The sequence below is a fragment of the Chiloscyllium plagiosum genome, unplaced genomic scaffold (assembly GCF_037043375.1).
Source record: "Chiloscyllium plagiosum isolate Xiang-an unplaced genomic scaffold, Cpla_swu_hap1 HiC_scaffold_7, whole genome shotgun sequence".
In the NCBI taxonomy this organism is placed as follows: Eukaryota; Metazoa; Chordata; class Chondrichthyes; order Orectolobiformes; family Hemiscylliidae; genus Chiloscyllium; species Chiloscyllium plagiosum.
Window position 1 is genome coordinate 21401220 of NW_028270145.1, and position 25400 is coordinate 21426619.

The window sequence follows — 25400 nt, forward strand, 5'->3', positions numbered from 1 at the left end:
TGGTGTGGGTGTCCCAGAGATGTTCTCTGAAATGATCCCCAAGTAGGCATCCTGTCTCCTCAATATAGAGCAGACCACAGTAGGTGAAATTGGTGGAAATACAGGTAACTTTCTGTCAGATGTTGAAGGATCCTTTGGAGCCTTGAACGGAGATGAGGAGAGTGGTGTGGGTGCAAGTTTTGCACTTCCAGTGGTGGCAGGGGAAAGTGCTGGGAGTGGAGTGTGGGCTGGTGCGGGGGTGGGGGACATGGATCTGACGAGGGAATCACAAAGTGAATGGTCTCTGGAAAGCTGATGGGGGCGGGGAGGGAAAAATATGTCTGGTGGTGGGGTCCATTTGTAGGTGTCGGAAGTGGAAGGGGATGATGCGATGTCTATAGAGGTTGATGGGGTGGAAGGTGAGGATCAATGGGGGGTTCTATCCTTGTGGCATTGGGAGAGGTGTGTTTCAAGGGCAGAAGTGTGGAAAGCGGAGGAGATACGCTGGAGGGCATCGTTGACCACGTGGGAGGGGAAATTGCGATCTTGGAAGAAGGAAGCCATCTGGCATTTTCTAAGGTGGAATTAGTTATCCTGGGCACAGATGCAGTGTATGCGGAGGAATTGGGAATAAGGCATGACGTTTTTACAGGAGGTGGGTGGGAGGAGGTGTAGTCCAGGTAGCTGTGGGAGTAGGTGGGCTTGTAGTATGTCTGTGGTTAATCGTCGCCGGAGATGGAGATGGAGATGGAGATGGAGATGGAGATGGAGATGGAGATGGAGATGGAGATGGAGATGGAGATGGAGATGGAGATGGAGATGGAGATGGAGATGGAGATGGAGATGGAGATGTCCAGGAAGGGGAGGGAGGTGTCCAAGGTGGTCCAGGTGAATTTGAGGTCGGGGTGAAAGGTGTTGGTGAAATTGATGAAGTGGCAACCTCCTCGTGGGAGCATGAGGTAGCACCGATGCTGTTATCAATGTAGTGGAGGAACAGGTGGGGGGGGGGTGTTAGTGTAACTGCGGAAGTTGAACTGTTCCACATACCCGACAAAGAGGCAGGCATAGCTGAGTCCCATGCGGATGCCCATGGCTACCCCTTTGGTTTGAAGGAATTGGGCGGACTAGAAGGAGAAGTTGTTAAGGGTGAGGACCAGTTCAGCCAGGCGGATGGGGGTGTCAGTGGAAGGGTACTAGTTGGGACGGCGTGAGAGGAAGAAACTGAGGGCTTGGAGGCCTTTGCTTGGAGCTACCTTCCCCACAACCCCACCCGCCTCCCACTTATCTCTCAGCCCCCCGGCCCACAAGCCTTACTCTTGAAGGGCTTATGCCTGAAACGTTGATTCGCTGCTCCTCCGATGCTGCCTGACCTGTGCTTTTCCAGCACCCCACTCTTGAGGTAAATGAAATATACATGTATTTGGAAAGGCAAGGACTAATTAGGGATAGTCAATATGGCTTTGTATATGGAAAATAATCTCTCTAACTTGATTGAGTTTTTTGAAGAAGTAACAAAGACGATTGATGAGGGCAGTGGTAGATGTGATCTACATGGACTTCAGTAAGGCATTTGACAAGGTTCCTCATGCTAGACTGGTTAACAATATAGAATATACAGTTAACTAGCCATCTGGATACACAGCCAGCTCAAAGGTAGAAGACAGAGGTTGGTGGTGGAGGTTTGCTTTTTAGACTAGCCGCCTTTGGCGGTGTGCAGCAAGATTTGGTGCTGGGTCCACTACTTTTCGTCATTTATATAAATGATTGAATGTGAACATAGGAGATATAGTTAGTAAGTTTGCAGATGACACCAAAATTGGAGGTGTTGTGGATAGTGAAGAAGGTCACCTGAGTAGAACAGAATCTTGATCAGGTGGGCCAATGGGCTGAAAATTGGCAGATGGAATTTAATTTAGATAAATGTGAGATGCTGCATTTTGGAAAGGCAAATCTGAGCAGGACTTGTACACTTGATGGTAAGGTCCTGAAATGTGTTGCTGAACAGAGACCTTGTAGTGCAGGAATATAGTTCGTTGAAAGTGGAGTCAAAGGGAGATAGGATAGTGAATGTGTTTGATATGCTTGCCTTTACTGGTCAGTGCAGTAAGTATAGTTGTTAGGAGGTCATGTTGCACTGTACAGGACTTTGGAGTTAGGCTACTTTTGAAATGCTGCATTCAATTCTGGTCTCCCTACTATAGGAAGGATGTTGTGAAACTTGAAAGGGTTGAGAAAAGAGTTACGAGGATTGGAAGGTTTGAGCTATACTAAGAGGCCGAATACGCTGGGGCTGTTTTCCCTGGAACGTCAGAAGCTGAAGGGTGACCTTATAGAGATTTATAAAAATCATTAGGGACATGGATAGAGTAAATAGACAAGGTCTTTTCCCCTGGGGCGTGGGAGTCCAAAGCTAAAGGGCAGAGATTTAAGGTGAGAGTAAAAAGATTTAAAGGGACTTAAGGGGCAATGTTTTTGTGCAGAGGATGGTGCGTGTATGGAATGAGCTGCCAGAAAAGGCAGTGGAGGCTGTTACAACTACAAAATTTAAAAGGCATCTGGATGGGTATATGAATAAGAAGGGTTTGGAGGGATATGGGCCAAGTGCTGGCAAATTGAACTAAATTAATTTAGGATATCTGGTTGGCACGGACAAGTTGGACTGAAGAGTCTGCTTCAATGACTCTTATATCTCCATAAATTATTAAACTTGGATCGTAAATAACAGAAATATGCAGTGCATAAAATGCCTTGGGGATGGACCTGAACATCACTGCAAACTCATTGTCTTTCACTGCCTGTGCCTTTTATAGACAGTCTTCTGATGCCTTCTGCAGCTGTGTTATTAGGGTTACCAAGTCACACTATCAAAGTTGCTATTGCAAATGAAATGATAAACTTTTCAATATGGGCACTTACAGTTTCTGTATTTTCCATTCCCACTGCTGGACATATTAAATGAAAACCATATTAGCGCTAGGATGTGAACTTCTGTAGTGTGGTGTGAAATGGCGTTTTTTACCTTTGTGAATAACCCATGAAACCTGAATCTGTCCTGAGAGCACAGAGTGGACATCTTTGTCACAAGGAATGAGACCATCTTTTCAACTACACCATGCCCATCCTGCTAACTCAAACCTTCCCTTCCTGACCTAGCACCAAATCATGTCTTTCTCTGATTTCTCTCATTTCTAATCACACCACCTTCATCTCATCTGAGACCCAATACCCACCATTAATCTGTTGACTATATAGGTTCCTCACCTATACTCCTACTTCCATGCCTGCAAACTAAAGGTTTGTGGGTCCTTCTTGAACATTCTGCCTGTACCTTAATTAAAAACATCTGCCCATGAAGACAGTCACCCAATTCCCAGCCTCCCTTTTCTCTCTCATGCCATTGAACAATTCATTGCCTTCCAAATCTGTGCTTTATTCCTGCTGCCCGACAGTCAGATTTCTAACCCTGCTCCTGCACTGAATAAGTCTGATTCAACAAATAACATTCTCTGTGACTCGTATGATAGTAAAATGTACCTCAGATCCTGCTTGCCCTGTTCGCAGCCTTTGAGAAGACCGGCTAACCAAGTTCTTCCAATTGTACCTTGTCAATTGTTGAACTCTGTGGGGTCATCCTCACTGATTTCACTCCTACCTATCCATCGTAGCTTGACTATTTGTAATTGCTGCTTTTCTTGTTCCTGAATCGTTACCTCCGGAATTCTGCTTGGAGTCTTCCTCTCCTACAATTTGTCACTTTGGCAGCTTCCCTACTGAGGATTCACAGGAACAGGAACATAAACAGGAACAGTGCCTATATTATACACCACTTGAATACACCGATGGTTTATCCACTGTTATCATCAGTAAACTCAGTGCAGTCCGAAAAATTGCTTAGTAGCGAATATCAACTTGTGTGATTTTTTTTTTGAACATTTATGCTCTGCACTGAGCTGGCATACTAGTGTAGTCTTTGCTGTTCTGGAAGATTTCACATAGCAGATGCAAAGCACATGGGCGGCTGGTTGTTCACTTCTTTTTCAAATTGTCATGGAGCAGAGCCATAATGAGCTGCAATTAGATTGCATGTCAAACAACTCATACAAAGTGGGCCAAACAGATTGGAACATCTGCTGTGATATGTGATCCAGTGCTTGGAATAGCTACACCGCATTCTGTTTCAGATGCTGGCATGTGCAATTTATAGGATCATTGGGAAATAGTTCACCCCTTTTAAAAGTTTTTCTTTGTTGAGAAATAATCCTTATCACATCTTCTGCTAATAAGCTTGCATAAACTTTCAGTTTAAGTAATCCTTTCCAACTCTCATTAGTCCTAAACATGGTCACTTCCACCTCTCCTAACCAGTGCACGCACTCCTGTCTACTCAGTGCTCCATGAACCCATCACTCCCGCCTCTTCATGAGCTTTTTATTCCGTTTGCTTATTGGTATGACAGTAATATATACTAACATTATTATGAGAGGTGTTCCTATTGCATATCAGTATGCAAAATAATATATTCAAGTATTGGGGAATTTGCACATGCAAATTGCATCCATCAAAAATAATGTTTTTGCAGTCTTCTGTGCTATTCTTAAAGTGCCTAAATTCTGTCCCACCCAGAAATCTCAATGCTCATGATTGAATTAGTAACATGGCTTCCACTAATAGCAGGACAGTAGCAGGGTAGCATAGTGACTCTCAACGCCAGGACTCTGGTTCAGTTCCAGTCTCAAGCGACTGTATGTGTGGAGTTTGCACATTCTCCTTGTGTCTGTGTGGGTTTCCTCTGTGTGCTCTGGTTTCCTCCCACAATCCAAAGATGTGCAGGTTAGGTGGATTGGTCATGCTAAATTGCCCGTACTGTCCAGGGATGTGGAGGCTAGGTGCGTTAGCCATGGGAAGTACAAGGTTACAAGGATAGGGTGGGGAGGTGGGTCTGGTTAGGATGCTCTTAGGATGGTTAGTATGGACTCGATAGGCTGAATGGCCTGCTTCCACACTGTAGAATTTCTATGATTTTAAGGGGGCTTTGAAAATTAAGCATTTTTGAGACATCAACAACATGCTCCTTTTCCAACAAAGTTTTTAAGAAACTGACTAGTAAATGCTTCTGTAAAGTTACTTGGAGATAATGAATTAGTCATTGAGTTTGATAAGTAAAACGTACCTCGTCATCCTGCTTGCCCTGTTCGCAGCTCTTTGAGAAGACCGTCTAACCGAGTTCTTCCAACGTATTTTGTCAATTGTTAAACTCTGGGGGGGTATCCTCACTGATTTCACTCCTACCTTTCAGCTCTGTATTTGTACCTGGCAACTGTTCTTAAGCATCTCAAGGAATATTTTTACTTCAAAACAAAATTGAAAATATTGCCATTTAATGCAAGTTTATGGAAGAATTTACATAGCCAAATGAGTTGAGTGGAAACCTGAGCAAAACAGAACCATCCTGAAAACCAACATTATTTTGAGTACAGCCACCAATTGCACCTGAAACAGATTCTTACCCACATACTTTTGAAGTACTACAGAAAATGCTGAGCAATTCAGTAAATACTGTGAAAAAGAAAAGTCAGTTTAATCTTTTTAGATGCAGGCCTTTTACCTATTCTCTTTAAAAGTATTGATCTATAATGTTTATTAGACTGACTTTTATTGCCAGGATTTGCCGCATATGTATTTTACCTTGTGTTTTTATTTTAATTTGTGGTGGTGCAATTAAGGCATTGTAACTTGTCAGACCAGCAATAGCTTCACCTCTATTTGTTGCTTTTGTCAAACGGCCTAATTTATAAAATTCTAAATCAAATTTCCACTCAGCCTATTCTGGTGTAGGTATAGAAACTAACTCCTTAAAACTCTCTTGTATCAAACCCTAGTTTGAATGAATTTGCCTCCTTGTTCTGTCAGTGATTCTGCAGTTTCACTGGCTGTCTCGAAGGTGTGTCGACTTCATCTTTCCAAGAAAGGTAGACTGATTTATTCAAAAATGCAGTTCCCATGTGAATGTGGATTTGGAGTATCCATCCTATTTTACCCAACTTTAAATGGATAGAAGGCAGATGAACTTTGTCACATCACAGGGTAAACCCTCCTGTTTTGAAATGTTTGGTGTAGCTAAAAGTGGTTTGGTGGTTAATATTGATTTCAAATGGTTGAATGCCTCCTAGCATTGTTCTGTCCACTGAAACTTTGTGTTCTTTTTCACCAAATCGATTAACGGTGCCACTACACTGCTGAAGTTTGGAACAAACTTCCGATAGAATTCGCTGAGTCCTAAGAATCAAAGCACCTGTTTCTCCAGTTCTTTCTTTCTAGTATTGTAAGGTTTCAACATATTCACATGACCTACCCAATACCTTTTCTCCCCCCTATCTGGCATCTTTACTGGATAGTTCGCTTGACTCAACTTTTTCTCAATTTGATAGGGACCACTAAACCTGGCTTTGAAGGCATCTCCTATCACCAGTAACAGTACTAACACGTCGTCCCTCTCCAGGTGCTGTTTAGCGAACTCACCTACTCTGTTTAGTCTTTCCCTCATCTCTGATACATTATTATCTAAGTGTGAGATCTCTGACTTTGGTCCTGTCAATAGTAATTTCAAAGGATCTCTGACTTCATGCCTGAATATTAACTCAAAGTGCGTGAACAGAGTAGATTTATTTGTTGCATCTCTAATGGCAAACAATACGAATGGGATACTTTTATCCCAATCATTCGGGTAACATTGACAGTATGCTCTCAACATGGTCTTCAAGGTCTGATGCCACCTTTCTAAAGCTCCCTGGGATTTAGGATGATACGCACTGGATTTAAAGTGCTGTATACCTAAGCTATCCATAACCACCTCAAACAGCCTACAGTAAAATTTGACCCTTGGTCTGACTGAATCTCTCTGGGTAGCCCATACCATGTGAAGAAAGCTACCAACTCCTCTACCACCTTTTTTTGCCTTGATGCTCCATAGTGGAATTGCTTCCGGAAATCTGGTAGACACATCAATTATGGTTGAGAGTGTGTTGCTGGAAAAGCACAGCAGGTCAAGACGCATCCATTATGGTTAACAAGTATTGGTTCCCACTTTTAGTTCTCATGAGGGGACCTACACAATCGATTATAACCCACATGAAAAGTTCTTCAAATGTGGAAATTGGAAACAAAGGTGCAAGTTTTATTACTGCCTGTGGCATACCTACCATTTGGCATGTATGACGTGTTTGGCAAAAGTTATCCACATCCTGGTGCAATCCAGGCCAATAAAAATGATTTTGTACCTTAGCCTGAGTCTTTTATACCCTTAGGTGACCTCCTACAGGTATTTCATGTGCTACCCGTAACACCACCTGTCTGTATGCTACCAGCAAGACAGTCTGGTGTACTTTGGCCCATTTCTCCTCCGCATTAACCTGCTGTGGTCTCCATTTCTGCTTTAGGATTTTATCTTTCGGATAATGACCATCCTGAATATTCTCTGCCTCCTTTTCAGAATACGCACATATATCTTTATTTCGTCTTGTCTTACTGTCGCAAGTCCCTGAGCCTTTCAGCACTAAACACTTCTGTCTGACCCTCTGCCTGTACAGGTTTTTCCTGCACCAATACATCAAACAGGGCATCCGCTAACTGAACCTCAACTCCTACATCTTTCTCTTTACTTTTCACTTCATGTTGTGACTTATGATAGTGAGATTTGGTTACCACACAGTCTGGGAAAATATCAGGATATTTCTGTTTTAACTCCTCTGTTCCCTGGTCTTCCTTTGGCTTCTCCACAGCAAGGGGTGTCACTCCCACCTTGGATCCTGTCAAATCATTCCCAAGAACGAATTGAATTCCTGAAATTGACACTCTGTCAATCACTCCCACTGTAATTTCCTCAGTCTTAAGTTGACACTCCAACCTGATCTTACGTAGGGGAACACTAAATTTCTGTCCATCTATCCCACAAATTACCACTCTGTCTGGTAACAGATCAGAAAAAGTGCATATTCGCTCATCCCTTACTATCAGCGACTGGTTAAATCCTGTATCTCTCAAAATTATAAATTCTTGCCCTGCTCCCCTGTTCGTTGAGTAAACCTTACCCACAGAAGCAAAATAATCTCTCGTAGAGCCTCAAAGGTGATATCTGTTTTTAAAGCACGCACCCATCTATCAAAATGATTGTTTAATTCTTTCGAACTCAACATAACTCTGACCTGGTTCCTTCATATTTCTGAACCACTGTCTATAAGCACTTAAAAATAGCCTGTTTAACCTCCTCAAAATCTCTTGACCCCTCATCTGACACCGCAGCAAATACCTCAAGCTTTGCCTACCAGTTTAATCTGAACTAGCATTACCCATAATGATCAGACCACTCCAGCTGCCTAGCCAATTTTTCAAATGAACTAAAGAAGGCTTCAACCTCTTTCTCATAAAAATGTGGCAGAGTTTTGGCATGTTTGTATATATCACTGCCTTCTCTTTTAATCTCCATCCTTAACGTTAAAAATCGCACAACAGCAGGTTATAGTCCAACAGGTTTGTTTGGAAGCACTAGCTTTCAGAGTGCTGCTCCTTCACCATGTGATTTTGGAGTATAAGATTGTAAGATATAGAATTTTTAGAAAAAATTTAGTGTGACGTAATGGGAATTATATATTGAAAAAGACCTGGATTGTTTGTTAAGTCTGTCATCTTTTAGAATGGGCCTGTTGGTTTCAGTTCTTTTATATATAAATTCCGGAACTTCTTTAAAGTTACATTCTCAAGTGAACTTAACAACAGGTGCCATGTTGACCCAGGTAATGCACTGAAGGTGTGAAGTGCCCTGTGTGAGACTGTCTGTGCCCCAATGTTCAGACTGATTCTAATCTAAAACAGGGACTTACAGAATCTTATGTGGATTTAAGCTTAAAAATCTCTCAGCACCAGGTTATAGTCTAACAGGTTTATTTGGGAGTACTAGCTTTTGGAGCGCTGCTCCTTCATCAGGTGGTTATCAACCATCTAATGAAGGAGCAGTGCTCCAAAAGCTACTGCTTCCAAATAAACCTGTGGGACTATAACCTGGTGCTATGTGATTTTTAACATTGTACACTCCAGTCCAACACTGGCACCCACCTCCAAATCATGGATTTTTGAGCAAAATAAAATGTAATTCTGCAAATACAAATTGACCTCACAAACTTGTGTGTGTGCGCTCACGAGCGCGGTGGGGTATGAGTATGAGAGAGTATGTGTTTGTGTGTGAAGGGGTATAAGTCTGTGAGAGGGTGTCTGTGTGGCTGAGAGTGTAGGAGTGTATGTGTGAGCATATGAGAGAGGGTCTGCGTGAGTGTATAGGTCTGTAGGTGTGTGTGTGTGTGTGTGTGTGTGTGTGTGGTGCAGTGGGATCACCTGTTGTGTGACATTAACCCAAGATCCTGTTAACCTGACTTTGCTGACTAAGTCACAACTTCAAATTCAAATTCTCTCTGTGTCTCTCCTTTCTTCTCTCCCTTTGCTCAGCTAAGAAACTTCTCTCTCACTTTCTCTTTATTTTTTTCTCTCCCTCTCTCTGTTTATCTTCTAACTCCATTTTCCTCAATTGTAATTCAAGTTTTTCTGCCTCTACTGCACTTGTCTGTTTCCTCTGACAGACCTAAGTGTTTGAGTAATTCCCAGACAATTTCAGCTTTACTTTTGTCCATGGTTAAACCCAAATCTAATTTCTTTGCTAATTCTAAAAATATTGCCTTTTTCTTTCCTTCTAAACTAGCTTAGCAAATTTGAGAATCATCTTCAAATCCCAGAATGTCTTTAGCATTTTAAGAGCCATTTCTGTCACTTTTACTCAACCACAAGTCACTGAAATTAAACAAATTGTCTCACCTACATTTTATTTAACGATCCAGGACACTAACTTGCAAGTGTTTAAATCTACTGGGATTTTTCTTCCCGCCCAAATCGATTCAAATCTGTCTAAACCGATTCAAATCACAAACCAAGACCCAAACCATTGAAATCCTGGCCACACACCCCCCCAACTGTTACATCACGGGGTAAACCTCCTGCTTAATTTAAGCCAGTAACACAAGATTTATCCCATGCAGTAATCTGTAAACATTTGAGAGGCCAAGGACTACTTAGAGTGAATATTAGCAACTTTATTTCTTAAAGTATAACAGAGAATAATTAACTAACCACTATTTGCAACTCCTTCCTCTAACCTATCTTTTACTTTCCCTTCTATTATACTACTCCGATAAAACCCCCGATTTAAGATTTTATGAAAAATTCAAATTTCAAAACCAGCCAGCTTTCGAATCTTCTCTTTGCAGATTTGCTCTCCAGGTCGATGTTAAGTTTCTCTGTACAAACTCCTCCTTTCGACAGGTACCTCTCAGACAGTTCTGACTAGCAGTCTGCATCTGTTGGTCTTTTGGCAGTTCTCTGCAGCTGTTCAATTTTTTCTGGTCTTCTATCCCCAAAGCATCAGATTTTGTCATTGGCGTTTAATCTTGTCAATTTACTCACTTCAAACTTGATTCGAGTTTCTTATGTTTTTTGGGGTATAATTTAAACCGATTGGCCTAATTCAAATTTGTTTTTGTCTCCAGACAGCCAACTACCCTGGTTGCTGGACCACCTGTGATATTGTATCTTATTCAGAACATTTGGTGCTGTCAGGTAGTTCTGCTCGCTTTTAACTCTCTTAAAGGTACAGTACACTCACTACAGCAAGCACTTCCAATAACTTGATTTTCTTTTTCAAAAACTGTAAAATATTTAGTAAGACAGTTTTACAGTTGCATCATGTAAAATCTACTCTGAAAAGAGTTCCTTTTGAACCGTAGAATCCTCAGGCTGTCTGCCCATATGGAAAAGCATCATCCATATATGCACACTTTGGGTGCTATACGTCATGTCAATTTCCATTTTAAACTGTATCCGGGTTGCAGTTATTCCAGTCTTCAAACTTATTGTCTCCTGACTGAATGGAGCAATGTACATGAGGCCAACAGTCAGTTTCTGCTTTGTGGTTAATCATTTCAGTGCATTGATGATTGGTAAAGGAAAGACCAATTTTAGCAACTTTTGGGAATCAACACTGGAGTTCCAAATTCTTCTTTACATCAACTACATAATGCACATTAGCTAAATCAAGCCCTTTCAGTTTATAAATGGTGCAAACATACCATCAATGACTCTCTCTTTGTGACAATCCAATAGGTCTCCAAAAACTGACTGCTTTGCAGAATCTGTTAAAATGTGACGAGTTAAGATGCTCCCCTGAACAGTGGAGGAATAACTTTCTTCATAAGCACATTGCACATTAGTTTGGTCAAGATCATCCGAGTGTGCCTGAAAAGACCTGGTATAAAGATTCAAGTATATTTATTTTGACATTCAGTATTAAAGCTGTGCTCCATACTGATGCAAGCTGCAAATGTTTGGCAAGCACCTTGCATAACCCCAAATGCTGTCTTAATAAGGTCTAAAGCACTTTTGCTAAGAGAAGTCAAGGGTGAAACCTTGAATAACCCTAGTTTATCAAACCACCTTGTACTCCTCTTCATAACAATGGAATTAATGGTATCTCCATAGTGGAAGTCAAGTATTTCTCAAAACGTAATGTGTTTTTTATTTCTTGCATTCACCTTAGGTTTCAGGTGGTTATTATTAATTGCTTAAGAAGTTGAAAATGTTTGAATTGTTTTAAAATCTCTGGAGGGCTTGCAGATACTGTATTCTGCTAACAATGGTTCCTCTCAGCTGTACCTTCACTGGGGCACCATGCTAGCTGCCACAACATCACTTGGGACATTGTAGGGTTAGAAACAATAATAAACTCCATACCTCATTGTCGCTGTAATGGTGAGCTTCCAGAAGAAAACTGCAGTTGCTCTGTTTTTTTTCAAGAAGTGTAACATAATACCTTCTGCCTAGGTTTTATTTATTACCACTGCCAGTTCACCCAGATTCTGTAGAAAATCTTGGCATTGTCACAATCTTCACAAAATCTCACCCTCAATCCCTTCAAATTATTCCAAAGTCTCCAGGTAATCTCTTATTATTTATTATCGCAGCCTAGGTATTGAGCCGAAACACTGCAATTAATTTCCATGTCTGTAATTATTAACTAATGAGCAATTCTACTTCTAGCCAGTTCTCTTAAAAAAAGATATTTCTGCTGGCTAAAGCTAATTATCAAAGCTGCATCGTCCTGTCTCACTATAATAACTGGCTTCATTATCTTTGTAATTATCATTTTTCATGTTTGCATATGAAACCACAACAATTCTGTGCTTCTGCATCTTTGGTTACTCCTTTTTTATTATCCTACTCTTTAACCACCCATCTGTCTCCCGTCAGATATTTCTCTAGATGGTTTGATTTAGGGCAAACCGGATACAAACTGGCCATGACTCCACCAGAATCTCCAGAACATGTGGCCACGTTTACCTGGGGTGATGTGAACACAAGTACCATCTGGGGCAGATCTATGTAATTCTCATTTGCAAATGACATTTGCAATCAATGGCTTTTTCATCTTTGACGGGGGAGAGGTGTGTTAACTCCACACAAACTAGGACTTTGTCCATGTTCACATTGTATAGGTGGCACTTCAGTGATAATCACGTGCACAGTTCTTAAAATGATATTTACGAGGTGTATAAAATATGAATCAGGTAAATAATTCATGTATATTTGATTAGATTACTTACAGTGTGGAAACAGGCCCTTCGGCCCAACAAGTCCACACCGACCCGCCAAAGCGCACCCACCCAGACCCATTCCCCTACATTTACCCCTGCACCTAAAACTACGGGCAATTTAGCATAGCCAATTCACCTAACTTGCACATTTTTGGACTGTGGGAGGAAACCGGAGCACCCAAAGGAAACCTACACAGACAGTGGGAGAATGTGCAAACTCCACACAGTCACCTGAGGTGGGAATTGAACCTGGGTCTCTGGTGCTGTGAGGCAGCAGTGCTAACCACTGTGCCACCGTGCCACCTATAGCAGTGTACATCTTTTGTATTCTTCCTAAGCCTGTGTAAATTGCTTGTACAGAAACTAATTGATTCATTTTATGTTTGCTTTTAGTTGTGTTTGCAGTTTTTCTGAAAATAGCAAAGGGAATTGGGGGCTGGGGCTGAATCATGTTCAGGAGATGTGTATAATTATATGTTAATTTGAGATCATCTGCTGCTGAAGTACTCCTGCTACCCTTGTTACCTCTAGATTTGACTACTCCCATGCACATTTAACTTGTCTCCTACGCCCCTGTATCTTCCTCTGATGTAATCCAAAATACCTGTGTCACAGCAAGTTACCTGTGAGACAGCAAGTCCTATTTACCCATCAGGACTGTGCTTCATGATTGTCTCCTGAATAAGCAGTGCCTCTATATTAAAAATCTCACCTTGTTTCAAAATATTTTTATGGTCCCACAACCCTCCAAGACATCTGTGCTCTCCAATTTTTCTTCAGCATGCTCAATTCTCATCCCTCCACCATTCAGCCATCAGGCCCGAAACTCTGGAATTTCCTCACCAAACTACTACAACTCTCCTTTTAAGATGCTCCTCAAGACTGACTTTCTTGACTGATGCCGTAATATCTCATTTTTGGCTCAGTATCACACTTTGATTAAATACTTCGGTGAAGTTCTTGAGCATTTTGCCATATCAGTGCAAGTTATTATGTGCAAGCTATTAAGCCTTCGATTATCGGTGAAGTCAGCTAACTTGCTAGGACTGCTTTTGGCTTATGCTCCCTTGGTTTGAAAGTCAGTTTGAAGTGTTGGACCTCCAGTGAACTGAGGAACCACGTTTTAGAGTGACCAAAGCCTGAGAAACAAGAACTGCTTGTCCTGCTGCTCAAATGAGTGAACATGACCATACTTTTCAAGCCATCAACTTTCTCATACCATCACTTTGCATGTCATACCTGAACTTCAGCAATCTGTGCATATATCCGATTCTCATGTTGCCCTTTGTCACCCTTTCCTTCATCCTCCTACTCCTTTGCTTTCCATCTCTTACACTCTGTCTCACTTCCTCCTCTTGCTTGTCCTCACAATCTTTACCATCATCTCTCCTGCCCTATCACATTCCATTTCTCTCATTCTCCTTTGCACCCCGGCTCCAGTGATTAAGGATGAATTGGTTTCAGAGTAGTGCTGGCTCTGCTTTGTGTTGAGCAAGTTACTTTGCAGTGTGTGATTAAAAAACAGGAAATGTTCATTCTTCTCCATAATCCAATGCTTTAAAACAGGAGCAATAGTGCTATGAGTCACTGAGACCCTGTCATCAAGTCCTGAGCTAAACATCCAGGTTTGATCACATTGAATTAGTTAATCATTGTGTCCAAGATAAGGAGTGGAAGATGAAGCAAATCCAAAGCAGCACTAACCTCAGTTGGGAATACATCAAATTTTTGAACAAAAATTTGGGTTTTTCTTTGTCCCCTCTTAGCCCTGAGTACCAGCTGCCCTGGCCATGGTGGCAAAAGTGATGTACAGCGGGGAACAAAATTCTAGATTATTAAAAAAAAGAGTTAGCTGTTGACAGCAGCAATGGTTTCTATCCACAGGGTACCATTAACATAGGAAGCATCTTGCAAATTTCTCTAAGGGCATAATCAGACAAATCTGGACCCCCAAGTCAATGTTGTACTTATCAGGAGAGGTGGTCAGAGTTTAGTTTCAAGAAGACAGAGGAGGATTGGAAGGTGGGAAAGGACTCTGAGAAGCGGAAGTGTACGCAGCTGAAGGCACTGTTGGCATTGATGGGGCGAAATGATGGAAGGATCTACAAGAGGCCAGGGTTGGAGAAAGAGAAAGAATAAGGAAATTGTAGAGTTGGAAGGCATTGCAAAGAAATGGAATTGCTAGTTTGAAGATCTCTGTAATTTGATCCTGACTTGTGTTATTGGTTTTTCTCAATTAAAATTAGTTCCCTTGTCCCACATGCTTACACTTTGTTTAGCAATGTACAAGTCGCAGCCTGAAATGGTCTCTGTATTGACAGGGTATTTAGCACCATTCAGGTTCAGCTCAGCATCAGCCGTATCAGTCTCTCTCTCGCGCTCTCTCTCTTTCCCCCCCCCCCCCTCCCCCTCTCTCTCGCGCGCTCTCTCTCTCTGACGCTCTCGCTGTCGAGCTCTCTCTCTCTCTGTCTCTCTGACTCGCGCTCTCTCTCTGATTCGCTCTCTGACTCTCTCTCTCTTTCTCTGTCGCTCTGTCTGTCTGTGTGTGTGTATGTCTCTCTCTCTCTCTCTCTCTGTTCTCCTCTCTCTCTCTCTGTTCCTCTCTCTCTGACCCCAGCCCCTCCTCCCCTCCCCACATGGTCTAGTGACCCCTGGGACCAAGGTGACTTTCATTTTCATGCTGGCAGAGTGCATTCATGATGGTGGACACATCTCTCAGTGAAGTACTTGCAGTTGTGAACAGGTTTCCCTGAGATACAGGGGTGAAAGCTTAAGGAGACAGCCAAAAAGATGTTCAGATAGTTGCAAACCTGCTTAGCTGTGAAGTACATTAACTCTCTTTTCTATTCTGTACTCCAACATTGTGTTGTTACATCACAATGTAATTAACCTGCTGTATTCTTTCCTCACAGGATGTGGTCTGGGGATTGAATTCATTATTCACTGTAAGTATCTAAGCAGACCAAAATTATGTTGAGTTAAAACAAAATTTTAAACAAGGATTTGCTCTGCTTTGGATCATTCATGGAAGGGTAGCAGAACAGAAAGTCATCTCTTTTATTTCAAACACTGTTAACCCATTAAGTGGCAGCTAGTATGAAATATTGTAATTAAATCAACAATAAGAGGTACTAAATGCCCCTCCTAAAACCATTAAGAATGTAATTCATGTAACATTCCTGTGTGGCATAACAAGACACCATGAGTGAGTTACAGGTTGTAATTTAATAGAGGGGTTCCAGGGAATTAGATGGAGAAAGTGAGGTCTGCAGATGCTGAAGATCAGAGCTGAAAATGCACCTCCACACACATCATCTATTGCATCCTCTGCACCCGATGTGGCCTCCTCTATATTGGGGAGCCAGGCCGGCTACTTGCGGAGCATTTCAGAGAACACCTCTGGGACACCCGGACCAACCAACCCAACCACCCTGTGGCTCAACATTTCAATTCCCCCTCCCACTCCACCAAGGATATGCAGGTCTTTGGACTCCTCCATCGCCAGACCACAACAAAACGACGGTTGGAGGAAGAGCGCCTCATCTTCCGCCTAGGAACCCTCCAACCACAAGGGATGAACTCGGATTTCACCAGTTTCCTCATTTCCCCTCCCCCCACCTTGTCTCAGTCTAATCCATCGAATTCAGCACCACCTTCCTAACCTGCAATCTTCTTCCCGACCTCTCCGCCCCCACCCCAGTCTGACCTATCACCCTCACCTTGACCTCTTTCCACCTATCACATTTCCGACACCCCTCCCCCAAGTCCCTCCTCCCTATCTTTTATCTTAGCCTGCTGGACAAACTTTCCTCATTCCTGCAGAAGGGCTTATGCCCGAAACGTCGATTCTCCTGTTCCCTGGATGCTGCCTGACCTGCTGCGCTTTTCCAGCAACACATTTTCAGCTCCAGGGAATTACAGCAAGTAATACCAAAAATAATCATTATTAGCAGTGAGTTACACGCTAGAATTGTATCAGGTTTGGAGGGATACATTGCTAGGATGTGGTTCCGCAGGCACCATCAAACCCATAGTAATTCTGGGTGTACAAATCCAGTGAATGAGTATGGATTTGATTAGTGGCAACATCACATCATATCTGAATTTGATTCCACCTTAACGTCTATGGGCAAGTATTTCTTGAGAACTGTGATGTTAGATCGAATTATGATGTCTGTTTGGATCCCAGCTGAGAGCAGCTAATTTAGTAGAGCAGAGCATCAGAACGAACCAGCCTCCTGCTCTGCGTGGTTCAGCATTTCTTCACTTTCTGACATGAATTCCCTACTATTGGAACATAGCCCAATGTACATTTAGTTTTGGTCAGATGAATGGCCTTAAAATTCTACTAGCTTTCAACATTTCTCTTTTTTTTTTCTCTCTGTCATAGGATCTCTTGAATTTTGATGATCCCTTGAATATTGAAGCTGCAGAGCAACATCTGCGTGACAAGGTGGGTCAGTTTGTGTACTAAGAGAACACCACCAAAGACGGCAAACTGTAAACTCCTTCTGTTGGGGGGAGTGGGAAGGCACAAGTGTGGTTATGCAGTGTTATATAAGTGAGGGAGGGGTCATCAGTGTATAGTGGTATATGTGGAGTAATCTATTTGGTTCTGGAAAAAGGTCTCTTGTTTTCTTATGGTGAAAATTGCTGTGTGCAGTGTTACTGGGATCATAGAATCTTATAATGATCCAGCATAAAAAGTGGCCATTCAGCTCACTGAACATGTACAACTTTTAACCAATAAATGCTCGCTTGTGGCTTTCACTTGTGTGTGCTATCAGAAAAGTTCATGATTTTGAATGTCTGTAACAAATTGATCAGTCTTTCCTGTACAGAAGAACACAATCCCAGCTTCCCTGGTATCTCCACGAAACTGCTACCATATTCTGTAAATGTCCTCCGTCCCCTCACCCAAACCTCGACATGCTTCCTAAAATATCATGCCCAAAATTGGGTACAATGCTGCAGCGGAAACCAAACCAGCCTTCTGAGAAAGCTTGGCAAAATTTCCTTGCTTTCTCACTCTTTTGTCTATTCATAAAACCAAGATTCCACATGGTCTCTCACAGCTTATCATTTGTCCTGCCATTGTAAAGGTTTATGTACACTAACTACTGAACTCTGTTTCAGCACCCCGTTTAATATTTAGTTTGTATTGCCTATCCTTGTACTTCTTGGCAAATATTTATCACTTCAACCTTACTGCATTTTGTTAAATTTGGTTTGCCATGTCTCTGCCCACTTCATACAGCTATCCACAGTCTCTGAAATATGTTCATATATTCCTCCTGATTTATTATATTTCCAAGGTTTATAACATTGTGAGAGCTTTGAAGTTACATCTAAGCATAGGTCATTTACACACACCACAAGAAAAGTGGTTCTTAACCAAACCCTCAGGAACACTACTTCCCTCTAGTCTGAAACATAACCAATCGCCACACTGTCTTTTCTATCCCTTAGTAAATTTTGTATCCACATTTTCACTGTCCGTTTAGTCCCTTACACTTTGATTTTGTTGACTAGTCTAGAACATGACACTTTGTCAAATGTCTTTGCAGTGAAAATATATATGGACTTTCAATGACTCAGTCAGACTTCTCAGTTACCTCCTCAAAACTGAATCAAATTAATCAAACACAATTTACTTTTAAGAAACCCGTACTGATTTTAATTTATTACCAAATAATTTATTGAATGCTAATTAAGTTTGTCAGGATTATTGAGTCTGGATGTTTCTCTCCAGTGGCAACTGAGCTGTGTGCCTCTAATTACCCAATTTATAGTGATCCCCTTTTTTCCAGTCAGCCTTTTGTATTAAGGATAAGCACCAGTCTGTTATGTAACATCTTTGATGTTTGACTGTTTGTGTTGTTCCTGCAGGAGGATTTTCGGAGTAAAGTGCAGGATTATATTAAGCGCTTTGCAAGATGATCAGATGAACTGCCTTATGAGACACTTTACTTCAAGCTGTAGAAGCCAAGTCTTCTGTCTTCTGATGTCGATCATCAATTAAACACTGGATTGAGGCAGTCCAGTGACAGTGTTGTTATGAAGAAGAAAGGCTGTTGGTGCTATTTTTGAATTCAGCGTCAATACAGTACAGCAAGTGATGGGCAACTTTGGGCTAAGATTCAAGAATAATTACTCTTATTGTGGCAAAATAGTCGAGTTTTCTTCAATTATAAGGATTGTACAGAGCATCTGGAGTCTGTCTCTTTACTGAGTGAATCAAAATGGACATTTTTCTAGTGTAATCTGGTGTGGTATGGAAACCACAATATTTTGCAACAAAGTGTCTTAAGACAGAAGTGTTTAATTGAAGCATTAACAGCATGTGGCTTGCAAATATTAAACAACTGTGTGTGGAAAATCCAGTGAGCAACACTTGAGCCAGTGTCTCTATCCTCGGGTGGGGCACTGCCTTAAATAAATTGGACATATTACTTGGTCCCATAACTCCCACTTGGTCAATTAATTGATAAAGTCAGTCTGTTGGTGCAGATGTGAATTGAATCTGTTCGCAAAATGTAATCCCCTAGCAGAAACTAAGGTTTATATCTGTGAGATATATATGGCATACTTATAAGTACATATATTTCCTAATGTGAAAAATATGTTGTGCACTTGTATGCATGCATATATATTGTTATATGTGTAGTATATAATGTACTTGCATATATGCATATGTAGTGTGTACAGTGTTTCCTATAAGTGTGTATGTCTGTCCTCACAATGGCTGAAGTGTTGAGCTGTGGACATTGCCCTGCAGTGCACTGTCCTCAACAGCTGGTTAACTGTCTACTTTGATATTCAAAGAGCCTCTCACATCTACCATTATTCCACTGAATCTTGACCCACAAGTAATGGTTCGCCCACCATTTCTACACACAGAAATGACCTCAAATATTCAGCCAGTACACACTCAATTATTGTATCATTGATGTAGGTCTCTCACTATTTCTCAGAAAATTCTCCTCCTCAATGTTGTGATACCAATTTGTATTTTTATTCACATGAATTTAGCTCCCTCACTATTCCACCGTAATTCATTCGTCTCTATTCCCCTTCCTCCCCCCCCCCCCAACACTAAGTGTACTGTGTTATTAACTATATCTCTCCTTATTTTAAGCAAGGTCTCTCACACTGCCCCTCGGTAACTCTTCTCCCCACTAGCACCTTGTGTTACTGACCTCTCTGTCACTGAGCAACCCCTTTTCTCCCCAATAAGACTCCCCTCCAGCCTTGTCTTGCCACAGTAGTGAACTGCATAACTGATTTGTACCTCTTGGGGATTGTATAAAGTATGTTTGGAAAGTGAGATTTCTGAGGAACAGGATCAAACTCTGGATCAAGCAACCATCATTTCATGCAGGATGGTGAAGATGGGCGAGTGGACCGAATGGCTAACTCCTCATCCATACTATTGGTAAGTGTCCTCTAAAACATGCAATCTTCCATGTGATCTTGTTGATTGTAAATGAAGGTTCTCAATCAGTGTGTAGCTTCAAAAACATATTGTCTGAATCTTCCAAATTCATACATATGAATTGAGATATGTTACTAGATGCTAGTGGTGTTTCTGTCTAGTTTGTGATACTTTGTAAACCAAACTGCTAATGGGAAAGGTGATCCTAATTGAACAAGTTGCCAATGATTTGTGTAAGTGAGACTGGATGCGCCAACTTGAGACAATTAATCGAAAGAGGCCTTCTAACCAACTATGGTCTTCAGGGGTTAAATCCCTAACGAATGTAGCTTTCCCAGGTTGCCTTTGCCTATGACTGTCAATAGAACCTGCTCCTGCCATGTTCATCTAACCATCACACAAAAGGCATACAAACCCCATACCCAGTGAGGTTGTAAGATAAATCATTTATAAGATGCTGTGTTGTGCATGCAGTCAATTAGATTTTTAAATACTCAAGGGCTTGTTACAAATGAGTTATAACAAAAGATAGATCACACTGATAGTGAGATCAGCTACAATTGAAAAGTTAGAAATCAATAGCTGTACTGCTGGATTTATTATTTTATCAGCAGCTATCATCCATCTTGATCCGCTATCATGCAAATTTCTACCTATTTGTTCTGCATAGTGACATTTTTGCTGATAAATTATCATTGTGTCTCCAAATACTCCCATTTATCAAAATGTCATTCCCTAGTGTTGCACAGATGATCTTAACCGTCTAGAACCACCCACCTTCCTGCTTAATCATTTATAATAGCTGGGACAAATAATCAGCAAGTTTAGTACAGTGTGCACGAAAAGAAGCTTCAATAAGTATTGATCAAATAGCAACTGAAAGTAAAGCAACTCCAATATTCACGAAAATAATTCCATATTGTATTGTAAACATCTCCAGAATGCCACTGGATATCTCCAATTTACATTAAATCAGGCAGCAACTTGTGCTAAAACAACTTCACTTTACACAGCAAAACCTTACCCCAATCTACATTGTAAAATTACTTTATGCACTAAATTTCCAAAATGTACTTAAAATTTCCAATGTACACTAAAACATATGAATTATTGAATAACTTCTAAACAAACAGCAACATGACTTAAAATCTGTATAATACATGCTGTAAATATCACCAATGAACACTGTCAAGCTAATCGCATTAATTATGCACTAAAATATTTTGTTTCCACCAAAATAATGAGATTGCACATTGTTAACATCTCCAATATATAGTAATACAGAAAAATGAGACAGACACTTCTGATGATACAGCGTGTTCTAGTGTAAGTGAGACATGGGATACAGAATTTTAATTTACAACATGTTAAGCTTCATGTTCAGCAACTAATGCATAAGACCAAAAGTCTTATTGAAGTGTTTATTTTACTAGAACAAAGAATGAATTTGTATTCTAGGCTGCCAGGGAAAACTGGAACAAAAGGCTGGTATCAGTAAAGTAATCATGAAACTGTTGGATGGTAGTAAAAACCCAGAAGCTTCACTTTAATGTTCTTGAGTTAATATGCAGTTGTGATTCTACACCCACAGCAATGTTGAAGAATCTTAACTCTGTTCTGAAATGACCAAGCAAGCTACTCTATTCTATCAAAAAGTTTGACAAATGAAAACCAGAGTAAGCCAGGCAGGCATCTTGCCTGTGCCTCGGCATTGGAGCAGGACACAGTGAAGAGACAACCAGCCTAGATTCAAGAAGGTTCTCTTCACTAACACTTGAGGAGTGATGCCAACATTGTGATAGTGGACAAGCAAACTAAGTCAGGAAATAACGTGAAGAGATTATACCGTTAGAGGATGAAAGTTCTTAATTGTAGGTTACTCCTTTAAAATAGTATTGCTCCGTATGTTTATGTGCATACGGAGGGCTCTGTCCTCTGCAAGCAGAACTTATCCATGCATTGTGCTCTTTTCAAATAAACTGAAGCTTGGGGGAGCAGCTGGACCCCAGTTTCTTCTCCATGGCAAGATTTGTCCAATCAGAAGTCCTTTTTTTTTAAAATTTAAACAATTAACATTGGGTAGTGCATTCTTCATGGCAATACAACCATCTGCCAATGAATCGCACCCTTTTTCTCATGCAGGATAAATTGGTATCCCTTATGAGGTTCGATTTTCTTATGTGGTTCGATAAATGCAAGATGAAAAATTGGTGCAATATTGAGGGTCGAAGGACCTGTACTTTGCTGTAATGTTCTATGTCTTTTTTTCAACAATACTTAACAATTATTGTATTATGAATGAATGTTCACGATCTATTAAGCATGGAACTACTATTGAGAATAAGCACATATGGCGAAATCTTGAGCTGACGCACATGATCCATTTTGAAGTTGAAACTTTTTAAATCTAAATCGACGTGATTGAATTTGAAGATATCTCTCTCTCTCTCTCTCTTCAACTTGCCCCTCTCCCAACAGCACCATTCTTTTGTAGTCATTCTTCAAAACTGATATTTTGCTGAATTATCCTTTCATGTCCCTTATCAGTGTCTCCAGTTTTGCACATCCTGCTTGGCCTGTCAATTAAGTCTTTAGGCTGGAGAATGTTACTGGAATTCAAGGTAACTGAGATCTCATAATCATCTGATAACCTGAAACTCTATCATTCTGATAAATGTCTCTGTCCAAGGTTGCTATGCCGTTAGCTGTTTTTCTGATCAGTATAACCTTTGCTGCAACTTTCATCGACCATAAGAATATAACTGAAATTGAAAGATTAATTTGCTTAAAAATGCTGTGTTGTCCAGGCATCCAGTTGGATCTCTCAAACAATCAAGGTTGTTGCAAATTCGTTACCGGACCTCTTATTACAGAGAAATAATTTATTTTGATAATGAGATAAGCCACCATTGAAAAGTTAGAAATTGAAAGCCGTATCATCTGATCATTTCCTATTATCTTCACCTTGAAGATATTTAAGGTGAACTGTGTCTGTTCAGCAATCTGTTGCAAGTTACTACCGATTTGTTTTACGTTATTAGCAAGCATATAATGAGCATTATGCATTGAATGCTGAACAAGCATCAAGGTCTTTTTATTCCCAAGTACTTCTATGTGTCAAAAATGTAGACTTAAATATGGAAGAATACTGGAGTATCTTTTATATGTGGTGTGGATAATTTTAATCAAAAGATACTTTGTAGTGACTATTAGTTGTTCCAATTCTAGTGTCATGTTGGGAGAAATCCGCTTGGATTTTGTATCCTGCTCCAATTATTGTTCTAGCCCTCCAATAGTAGCAATGTGTTTCACCTTATCTCGGCTGTTTCATTAATGTAAATGCAGAAAGTTTGTTTCCTTCTGGACCTCTGTCTAAACTTGACTGCGATTATTCTAATTGGTTGAGATCCAGTCAGCTCCTGAACCACTTTGCAACATGGTCTGGGTGATGGTGTGAGACAAGGACATATTTTTCATTTCTATCATGCGTCTGTGTATTGGCTGTCTTGATTGTAATATGTCAGCCTTGTACACACTGAATTGCCCCAAAATCAATTTGAACCACTCCTCCGCTTCCTGGCTATAGATCAATGTGCAGAGATGTCTGATGTGAGACTTTTTTTTTGTAATTGCATAAGTGCTGATATAGTGAATGGGGATTAGGTTGTAGAATACATTGCCACTGAGAGTGAAATGCTCATTTTAAAAAGAAAGCTGTAACATTATTGTTTGATTGGGAGCAACACCAGGCATGCCTGAAAATGAAATACTAATCTGGTAAATTTAAAACATAGGATTACATGTGTTCTTCACAGTGGAAGAACCATGCAATAGTGCAAAGTGATTCTCATAGCCAGTGGATCAGATCAAAGTTCTGTGGTTTTGCTACTTCCAATTGAGAGTTATGGAGGACAATTAATGGGAAGAGAAATGCATCCCATTCTCATTGTTAGCAGAAACAAGCACATGAAAACAAAAGGAAAGGCTGTAATATTCACAACTATCTTCAACCAAAGGTCTGGAATACTGTAATCGGTTCTTCTTAGCTTTCTCCTTGATACCCACACTATCACAGATGGCAGTCTTTAACCCTATGTGAACTATTTCAGGTGCTGTCAAGAATCTGATGAGTGCAGAGACACAGCAAAGTTACAAGTTCCTTCAACATCACACTTTATTGTTAAAGATCTCTGCTCCAGAACTAATTATGCTTCTAGCCAAGTTGTTCCAGTGCAGCTACAGTACTGACTTCTACCATGTGAACAATCATTTCTGGCTCAGTTTTTTGCTGGCAGGGTAGTGTCCTGGCCACTCTACCTTGAGTTACTTCATCAGTGATCTTCTCCTCTTCATTAGATCAGTGGTGGTGCTATTCTTTTTTTCATCAACCTGCTGCCGATTATTGGACAGGGATTAGCTCAGGTAATATGCTAGACTATGTCTGCCAACGTGGACAACAACCAGGCTTGAGTTGATAAGTGATGAGGAACATTAGCTACACAAAAGCATGTTGCAATCAAACCAAACAAGATTTAGGAATGAGGAATGGGCTATAAAATAGTAAAAATAGCATTTACTTAAGGTAAATGTGCCATGCATCATGTTGGTATATCATTTGCAGGGATAGAATGAGAGATTGAGACGGAAAAAGATAGTTGTTGTGGTGCAGTGGTCAGTAAGAGTTCATGATCAATGTTGAGAATCTTAACTACACTCAAAGCTTGACATCATTCAAAAAAAAATCAGTCTTTTTGCTTGCATCTTATCCACCACCTCAAACATTCACTGCAAAAACTCAGCAAGGCTTCTTCCACAAGACCTTCTAAAACTAGGTCTGTTGTCCCTTCCCTAGTTGTGGGAACTTGGAACACAATCACTTCCGAGTTCCCATTCAGGTCATACACTCTCCTGACCTGATATAAATCATCCCCATCATCACTGGCTCAGTCCTAGAATTCCCTAGATTATTCACTGTAGTATAATTTTCAGGGACAACCATAAGCTATGCCAAATTTTCAAGCTGTGTTTATATCCAAAGAATGAACAGAGAAATAAAACTTGATGCTGTCTGTGGTCAGCAAAGGACTAAGATTTATTGATTTAAACCACACTTCAATTTCAGGAGCGGCATGATGTTGAACTGTTCTTCTTTCTCCTTCATCTCTGTGCCCTCTTATATCAACAGAAATCCTCTGCCACCTACGTGGACCCTGGGTCCATGTCCAATACCCACCCTCTACCTTCTAGTCTGTTAGCTACATTTGATATTCAAGAACTGTCAGTTGACATCAGCCAACTTT

The 25400-nt window shown here is 40.8% G+C and overlaps 1 protein-coding gene across 5 annotated transcripts in view; it reads left to right on the top strand.

Annotated features, from left to right (window-relative positions):
- ube2f (ubiquitin-conjugating enzyme E2F (putative)) overlaps window positions 1–19130 on the top strand; it is a 123648-nt gene extending 104518 nt beyond the window's left edge. For 4 of the 5 annotated variants that reach the window (XM_043693164.2, XM_087988817.1, XM_043693166.2 and 1 more), the window contains 3 exons: window positions 15578–15610; window positions 17056–17118; window positions 18555–19130. In XM_043693164.2, coding sequence (XP_043549099.1) covers window positions 15578–15610; window positions 17056–17118; window positions 18555–18605 — 147 coding nt within the window. In that variant the 3' untranslated portion in view covers window positions 18606–19130. The remainder of the gene's footprint in view (window positions 1–15577; window positions 15611–17055; window positions 17119–18554) is intronic. The other variant, XM_087988816.1, reaches the window with a different exon arrangement.
- The last annotated feature ends 6270 nt before the right edge of the window (window positions 19131–25400 follow it).